Source organism: Propithecus coquereli, unplaced genomic scaffold (assembly GCF_000956105.1).
Source record: "Propithecus coquereli isolate 6110/MARCELLA unplaced genomic scaffold, Pcoq_1.0 Scaffold122, whole genome shotgun sequence".
NCBI lineage: Eukaryota > Metazoa > Chordata > Mammalia > Primates > Indriidae > Propithecus > Propithecus coquereli.
In genome coordinates, this window is record NW_012136303.1 from 5,918,622 (window position 1) to 5,927,981 (window position 9,360).

Genomic DNA, 9,360 nt, shown 5'->3' on the forward strand with positions numbered 1-9,360 from the left:
TTTGTATGCCTTGTCTTTCTTTCTTTCTTTCTTTCTTTCTTTCTTTCTTTCTCTCTCTCTCTCCTTATTGCAATGTGTACAACTTCCAGTACTATGTTGAATAAGAGTGGAGAGAATGGACATCCTTGCTTTGTTCCTGATTTTGTAGGGAAAGCATTTAATGTTTCATCATTAAGTATAATGTTAGCCGTAGGTTTCAGATGCTCTGTATCAAGCTGAGGAAATTCCCCCTCTGTTTCTAGTTTGCTGAATGTTTTCATCATGAATGAATGTTGAATTCTGGGAAATTCTTTTTCTGTATCAATTGATATGAACATGCAATTTTTCTTCTTTTACAGGTTGATATGATGGATTACAATAATTGATTTTCAGATGTTAAGACAGCCTTGTATGCCTGGAATAAGTCTGACTTAGTCATAGTGTGTAACTTTACACATTGTTAGATTCTGTTTGCTAATATGTTGTTGAGGATTTTGCATCTAAGTTCATGAAAGACACTGGTGGTAGTTTTATTTATTTATTTTTTTTGTATAGTCTTTATCTGATTTTGCTATCAAGATAATGGCCTCATAAAATGAGTTGAGAAGTGTTCTCTCCTCTTCTATTTTCTGGAAGAGATTGTATAAACGTGGTGTTAATTCTTTTTCAAAGAGATTGTATAAAATTGATGTTTGTTAAAATTCTCCAGTGAGCCTGGGTGTCTCAAACATCTGAGTCTTCCTCCCTCTTCTTCATACTCAGATGATGGTCTTGCTTCCTCTCCATCTGGTCTGAACCCCTTGAGCTGCATGTTGCGGCAACTGCGACTCGAAGCCTCTACCAGCGTGGACTGATGGGCTTGAGGAAGAGACTCCACATGCCTGCTTGGCTCTGGGGGGAAAAGGCAGAACTGGGCAGGGCTCAGCTTTCTCACTCAATGTTCCATGAGCACTCAAACTTCTGCAAAATTTTAGCAATGGTTATTTCTGGGTGGCAGCACTGTATTTTCTTGCATTATAATTTCATGTTTTCCAACACTTTTTTTTTCCTCTATTGAGCAGGTAGCATTTTTGGAGTGGTAATAAATTTAAAAGACAGACCCTCTATTTCCAGAGGCTGGAGGGTGAGGGCTGTGATGGGTGCTGTGCCCAGCCCTGTGGACATGGGTGTGGAATGGACACGGCCACTGGGAGATTTTGTCAGTGAGTGGCTACCCCACCTCCAGAGGTGAACAATGAGCCCTGGTGCAATGTCTGCTGTGGGCTCCTGGCTTTTCTGTGGGTCCCTCTGTGCAATACCGAGAGACACTCCCTTTCTCCGTCCTGAAGAAGAATTGAGTGTGGCTGAGAAAGATATTAGAGTTTTGGAGGTGGTGATGATCTGTGCTTTAGAGGAGGGAGGGTTCTTCGGGGAAGGTGGAGCCATGGAGAACTCTCTCCAGGAGAGACAGCAACATGTCTAGAAACTCCTGCGAGAGGAAGGGCTGCCTCTCCTGTCTGGCTGGGTCTAGGGCCAGCTCTGGAGGGAGGAAGTGGAGGGACAGAAGAAATTCTTCCAGAAAGGGAGAAGAAAAAGCATGTTGGCCTCCTTCTCTCTCAGCTCTGGAACGGGCTGTCCTCTCCCCAGGCAGAAAGGTTGTGTCCAGGGATTTTGGTGACCTTGACGGGTTTGAGGAGTACTGGGCAGGATATTGCAGGATGCTTGTCTATTGGAATTTGTTTGATATTTTTCTCATGATTAGATGGGGGGATGTGGGTTTTGGGGGAGTAAGGTAACAGAGGAAGAGTGCCATTTTCATCATATCCTATCAAGGATACATGCTATTGACATGGTTTATGGTTATTGATGTTTATTTATGACTGTTGATGAATACTTGATCACCGGGCTGATGTAGAATTTGTCAGATTTCTCCACTATAAAGTTATTTTTTCCTTTTCTTTCCATATTGCACTCTTTGGAAGGAAATCACTATACACAGCCTACACTTTAGGAGAGGAGAGGTATGTTCCACCTCCGTTAGGGTGGGGTATATACATAAATATCTGGGACTCCTCTACACAGGAGATTTTTCTCTTCTCCACCATTTATTAACTTATTGAATCATTTATTTATGTCATTGTGGATTCACAGATATTTATTTTATATTTTGGGCTATAACTCAATACTATTTTATTTATTTTGTTGCTGAAATTGTTCCAGCTTTGGCCACTGGAAGCTCTTCCACTTGGTTCCTGTGCCCCTTTGACAAACTCCAGTCAATGTGGGTTTTGGTTTTGGTTTTGGGATTTGGGAGGATTTTTTTTTTTTAGCACTTTCTTGTTTTCTGGAGGATGTTGAATTTTTGATGAGATCTTTTAAACAGAAAGAAGAGAAAGTAATCTTTAAAGAAAGAGCTGGGGAATATAACACACAAGTCAGGTGATTGAATGAAAAAAGTTTTATTTTGAAATCCAACATCTAGTAGAAACCAATGACCTCAATGATGTATTCATTCATCTATTAAAACATTTGATGGCCTATTATATGGCAACCACTGTTTTGAAAACTGAGGATGCATACAGTCCCTTCCCTGTTAGAACTGGCATTCTATTTTAGGAAGACAGACAGACAAATGCAGGCAGTTCTCACGTTGGTACTGATGTGCATGACTTTCAGTTAACACACGTTAGTTAAATAACACCAGTCCCCCAACACAAGGTTCAAATTTTAGTTACCAAAGTGAATTTCCTGTGAGTAATTTGCATAAAGTGCAAGCTTCCGTGCTGGCTCCTCCGTCCACAAATCACTATGTGAATAACAAAAGCTCATCACGATCGGTGACCAATCATGTCACTTCTTCCAAAGTCTCTTGGTGTTGGACCCTGTGAATCTCTTACTGACACAGCAAAACTTGAAGTTGCGTTGCCTCTGTTTCTTCCAGCCGTGAGCCCACTGACATTTTATGGAAATGAATAACCGCAACAGGGATTTGGCAAACAAGATGAAAGTGCAGGGAAGACATGAGAAGTGATAATGCTGGAAGTGAAGTTGAAATTGAATGCAAGCTATAGAAGTATTAGCAATGTTGACCCTGATACTGTTCAAGGGACTTTAGATAGGCAGCCAGAGGGACTTCGTGAGGCCAACTTACCATAAATGGGAAAGCAGTGGTGACAGGAAGGGTGGAGTTGTCCCAGAGGAAGTGACACCAGCAAAAATTTTCACATGAAACGAATGTTTGGAGACACAAATCTCACAACCTTGCAAGTGCAAAGGATAAGATGCGGAAAGATAACCCAAACAGAGAGGAGGAATTGACCAAGGTAGAAAGATGCTTGCTCTAGATCATAAATTATGTAAGAATGAGGACTGAACTCTAACCTTTTCTGATCTTACTCAAATTCCTTTCTAAGGGACTTGGGGAATCACGTTTGACAAACCATAAAATCTTGTTAAAATTGGTCATTTCGATTGAGTACAATGTAGCTTATTTTCCATCCTGCCTCTGGTATGGCATCACAGGACAGACAGCAGACTCCCTTATCTTAACTTGGGCATTCCTTCCTACTGACTCCAGATTTTTAGACAAAGCTTTATTCCCTCAACCAATTGCCAATTAAAGAACCTCTAAATCGACCTGTGACTCATAAGACCCCACTTCAAGATACCCTGTCTTTTCAGGCCAAATCAATATATGCCTTCCACGTATTGATTTATGTCTTTGCCTATAACTCCTGTCTCCCTGGAATGTATGAAATCAAACTGTAATCTGCCTACCTGGGGACCACTTACTCCAGGCTTCTTAGGTTTGTGTATCCCTGCGTTGCAGTCACTCATAATGGCTCAGAATAAATCTCTTTAAATATTTTGGCAGAATTTGTTTTTTCTGTCTTCAAGAAGGCAAGCACTGTTCTAACTACACTTGATAGGTTTTTATAAAGAAATAAAACACTTTAACTCTCAATGTTTCCAATGTTTCAAATTACGGTGTACTAAATATTCATTTTATTTTATTTTTCATTGCCCTATATATTTGTAACTGACGGTATGAGAGTCTCTAATACTTTGATAAAACATTGTAAGGGTCACCAGAACAATCATTATTTTTCTCACTAACACGGAGATTGCTTTCAAGGGTTTCAGTTTGCACGGTCTTTTTTGTTTTTTAGAGATGGGGTCTTGCCACGTTGCCCAGGCTGGCCTTGAACTAACTGCTGGGCTCAAGCGATCCTCCGGCCTCAGCCTCCTGAGTAGCTGGGACTATAGGCATGAGCCACCATGTCCAGCTCTGCAATCCTTTTCACAACCCTGCCCTGCCATGCAAAGCAAGGACAGCCTGTATTCAGCATAGTACAAATGGCAATAAGTGCTAAGAAAAAAATCAGGTTAAGAGGAATTGGTATGTCAGGGAGAAAGAAGGGAATTAATATTTCATATAAGGTGGTGTGCAAAAAAAGCCTTTAATAAAGTGACATTGAGCGGAGGCTTGAAAGGAGGGAGGGAGTGAGCCATGCAGCTATGTTGGAGAATAGCAAAGGAGTGAAAATTTGACTTACTTTTTCAAAGAATTGCTGCGGTTGAAATAGGGAAGCCAGTTAGAGGCTACAGCAATAGTCCAGAAAGAGGTGACTTTGGCTGGGACAGGGAGGGGGCCTGGGGGTCAGAAGTGTGCAGGTTACGGATATAACAGAGGTGTGCTGGAGCAGGCTTGGCCTGTTGTAAAATGTCAGTTTTGCAGTCCGGTTGTTAAACGGTTGGTAACTTGAAATTGACCACACTGGGAGTATTTACACCGCAGAAATTGAGAAGCAACACAAGTTAGGCTTTTTTCCTCCCCTTTCAAAGTCAATTGTTAAACATTTACCATTTCACCAGGGGACACGTGCATTTCGAAAGCAGAACTGAATATGGGGTGTTAAGAACAGAGACATCAAAAAGGACTCCAAGGTTTTTCAGATTGTCGTAGCATTTCCGCCATGAGCAACAACAGGGCCGGAAGGATGCAGGGAGATGGATGAGCTGGTGTTGCCATCACAGAGAGAGGAGGGAAAAGTTATTTTCTTTCTGGGTCCGAGAAGTAGGACATTTAGACAAAGAGGAAGGAAAATAATTTTTTCTTCTTGAACCGGGATGGGGGTTCATTTGTATTCGGGAGACACTGGAGAAGTTCAGCACGGCTGGGGAGCTGGGGCAGGCTGGGATCCAGACAGCCCGGACGGGAGTCTGAGGTTCACGGCCGATCCTGAGGCCGTGGGTGAGAGAGGTCCGGAGGCACTTAGGTTTGGCTTGTTTCTCACGTTCTAGGAGCGTGTTACGAGTCAGCCCCTCCGCCTGATCCATCGCCCCGTTCAGGACCACGAAAGAAGACCTGGCCCTGGGGACATCGGGGACTGACAATGCCGATACAGGAGGCTGAGGGCAGGTGGAGGTCCTGGGAGGGGAGGCATTTGGAGCCAAGTCTGTGGAAGGTTCTCTCCGGCTCCTTCTCTCCGGCTGAGCCCTGCAAGGAAGGAAGGAGGCAGCAGAGACAGAGGGTCCCACGTGGCAGGGGAGGAAGAAAGGCGCTGAGGGGAAACATGTCCACATTTAATTGTCTGCTCATCATTCCTGAGAGCCTGTTATGTACCTGGTGCTGGTCTCCTCCTGGGATGCCTGTCGTGGCTGGATTTGTGGCCCTGAGATGGGGCTGTGCTGGCTCAGCCCCGCTCCCCGAGTCCCGACTCCCCTTCCTGAGTCCCTTGCTCTCAGGCACACGGAGGGTGAGAGCAGGAACAGCCCTCAGAGCTGCCTGTCTGGGGCTTCTCAACGATACTCTACAATGGGGATACCTTTGGCCCCACGGACCCTGGCATTCAAGTAATCTAGAGACGGCCTGCAGGGGAGGCAGCCACTCAGCTGCCCTCATCCAGCCCCCTCTGCCCACGTCCTCTGTGGGACCCTAGGGTCCTGTGGATACCCTCTAAACACCCTAGATGTAGCCCATCTCCTGTAGCACCCACGTAGTTCCTGGTAGTTGGAAGCCACTTACAGGGTTCCATGAGACTCCCAAGGGCACTGAGGGAGGTGTGTCATCTCTGGAGTCCACCGACCTGACGCTGCGTGACGTGTGGACTGGCCCCCTGCCGGCCTTGCCCTGGGCTTGCCCTCCCCACCCACACACACTTACGGTCAGGCCCTCTGCTTCCTGTGGACATAGACGGCAGTGACACCAACCACCAGCAGCACTTTGGAGCCCAGAAGGAAAGCTACGAGGAGGGGCACAGGAGAAGATGGTGCCGAGCCTGGAAATCAGGGCACAGGAAGAGCCATGAGAGGGGTTACCCAGGAGTTCACCCCAGAGGCCTCCACTTACCCAGTCTGAGGCCACCTGGGCCCATCTATGCTCTGAACTTTTGAACCTGCATCTGTCCTACTGCAGCCCCAGGAAGAAGCCAGGGTAGAGAGCCTCCACATTCTCACTCAGCCTGTCCCAGGCTGCCAGGTCGTCCTCCTGGAGAGAAGGGGTGGGGAGGATGTGTACTCAGGGATGCACAAGCATGGCGCCTCACAACCCTGGAGGCAGGAATAATTATCCTCATTCTGATGGGAAACTGAGGCCCAGAGAGGGTAGGGAGGATCACAAGATTAGTGGGCTCCAAATCCAGGGAAGCCCATCACCGGTGTGCCTTAGGATGCTCCCTAAGACCGGGTCGTTTGCACCAAGACAAATCCGACCTCCTAGGGTTATAGGAATGATGATGAACGGGCGTGCAGGGGAGTGGGGGCGGTTTCACAGAGGAGGGGAGAGCTGCATGGATATCCTCTTTAGCTCCAGGGGTCGGGGGAGGATGGCCTTATGTTCTCAGGAGCTAGGGGATCCCTCGAGGGGCCTGACCCAGTGAAACCTGCTGGCTGGAAAACACCCCAGTGAGTCAAGGGAATGGGTCTCAAAGTCGGGAGGGCCCCCAGCACCATCCGGTCCACCTCACCCACTGCAGGTATCTCTGCAGTCGTCCTGTTGGACACGGCTCCGGGAAAACACATGTTCAGATTCTTTGCACTTTTACAACGAGCAGTTTTTGTTGTTAACAATTAAACAAAGATATTACAATACGTTTTTTATAAATAAAATAGCTCTGGTGGGTCCTTAAGGGAGGAGTGGAGACCTGAGCATCTGTGGCTGCTGCAGTGATGGACGCTGGCAGTTCTCAGCTGAGGGGCTTTCTGGGACTTTCTCCTCCTTGATAAGAACTGAGCTACCCAAGTGCACTCCTTCTAGGGGGCGAACCCATCAAAGACTGGCCGAATTGGGAGTAGAAGGCCCAGCCCCCTCCTCTCAATTTAAAACAACTCTAAGGGAAGCAGTTGAGTCTTTGTTGCGCCTGGGTGGCCCAGCATCTCCCTCCTTGAGTCCCGTCTCCTCACGCCCTCAGACATGTTGACCCCGACGGCACTCTAAGATGCTTCTGGTTTCCCGTATCCATCTCAGGGTCTGCCTCCTGGGGAAATGGACCTTGGGGAGCAGTCTGGGGAGCGGACTCTGAAATGCAAGTTTGCAACCTGATCCCTCATTTGCTGGCTGGCAGTGAGGCCCCAGGGCTGATGGGGGGCGGAGCCCAGGCAGGCCTGGCCTGTGGTGGTTGGTGGAGCAGCTGATACAACTCTCACTGGCGGAGAACTGGGATGGTGTCACCACAGGAAGGGAATCCCTTGCCATCAGGCATTTGAAAACGAATGGTAGTTTGTTTTATAACATGGTAGTTATAAGGACTACGGAATTGGATGGCTGTCACTGGGCACCGATCCTTTGGAGAGAGACAGTGAGGAGTCGAGTGACTGATGAGGATTTCAGGTTCAGTGTGAAAGCCAGAGGACTTCTTGGTGGCACTGTACGGTCTTATCCCCTGGGGCCAGAGGGCGGAAAGAATAGAGGATTGGGCCCTGCGCATCAGTATAAGGGAAGTAGTGCTATGAAGAAGGTTGGATCCTGAACTTCTGGGCTGCTATGCCCGGGCGGGGCCCTGACGGGGAAGCCGTAGGACCCTGAGATGCGGGAGGCGGTACTTGGGTTAAAGCACCTAAAGATCTTCAGTCAAATTCTGGGTTGCTGAGGACAATGGCAGCAGCAGAGCTCCTTATCTCTAAAAATGCCCTGCCCAAACAAGAAGAAAAAAAAGGAAAAGTCTATAAAAAATAGGTATTTGATATTACTTACAGAGAGAATGCCAAACAGCAAAACAACTGTGAGTCAGAAGAGAACGATCCGCAAAGCCTGGTGCACGATCTCTCATGAGGCCGCCATCCTGCCATCGCCCGGCCACAAGAAACAGTGCACGGAACACAGGGCAGCGAGCCAGGGTCCTCACTAGGGGTTATTTAGAAACACCTCCAGCAATATCAAACCCACCCTAAAGCTGAGAGTACTGGAAAAGTGTCCCGCAGATCGGAGCACAGATCCTAGCAAGGGATTTCGAAGTGTGCTTGACTTAAAAGGGCTGGCACGGAAGCCCCAAAACCTGTGACCGTGTTACCTTAAGTGGCAAAAGGGACAGCGAAGGTGTCATTAAGGGAAGGATCTTGAGATGGGAGGTTATCCTGGATTATCCAGGGGCGTCCGATGTAACCACAAGGGTCCTTAGAAGCGAAAGAGGGAGATAGGAGAGTTAGGCAGAGAAGGAGATGTGGGGATAGAACAGAGATCAGTGTGACGTGCAGCCATCCACCAAGGAATGCCAGAAGCCTCTGGAAGCTGGAAAAGGCAAGGATGCGGGTTGTCCCCTAGATGCTCCAGGAGAGGTGCAGCCCTGCTGACCCATTTTAGACTTCTGACATCCCTAACTACCAGGTAATAAATTTGCACTGTTTTAAGCTACTAAATTGTTGGGAATTTGTTACAGCATCAATAGAAATGCAATATAAGGAGGCAGGAATATTTTAAAAGGACAGGCAGGACTTAAAGTGCACAACTTCTGGGGGGAAAGCAACAGGAAGGAAGAAGTTCTCTTTGGCCATGGAGTGGTAGAGGAAGAGTAATAAATTGAGGGACAGAGGGAAAGTTAGGGTCCTAAAAGACAAAAGAGAGTCAAAGAATTAGAAGATCCAGAACTTTTCCTCACTATCCAAACAAGCTAACAAACGCAAATCTCTATGAACACACCTGGATTATGCTATACGGACTAAGAGAGGCCTTTATTAAGCTGGAAATACTGTAAAATACCCTAATGCCAGGATAAAACAGGGGCTACCGCTACAGACTCTGCAGACACCAAAAGGATGAGAAGGGGGTATTATGAACAGCCCCCCACACAGAAGTTTGACAACTTAGATAAAATGGACCAAAAATTCTTCAAAAAGCACAACCTACCACAATTCACCCAATATAAAATGAGTAAAATTCACAATTTAAAATCCCCCCAAAATTCT

General features: G+C 46.8%; 1 protein-coding gene across 1 annotated transcript in view; it reads right to left on the reverse strand.

Annotated features, from left to right (window-relative positions):
• Positions 1-4,367: 4,367 nt before the first annotated feature.
• LOC105827538 overlaps positions 4,368-9,360 on the reverse strand; it is an 18,803-nt gene continuing 13,810 nt past the window's right edge. Inside the window, exons 5-6 of the mRNA XM_012665733.1 lie at positions 6,125-6,239; positions 4,368-5,458 (exon numbers count right to left, since the gene is read on the reverse strand). Of these exons, the coding sequence (XP_012521187.1) occupies positions 6,127-6,239 (113 nt within the window). The 3' untranslated portion in view covers positions 4,368-5,458; positions 6,125-6,126. The remainder of the gene's footprint in view (positions 5,459-6,124; positions 6,240-9,360) is intronic.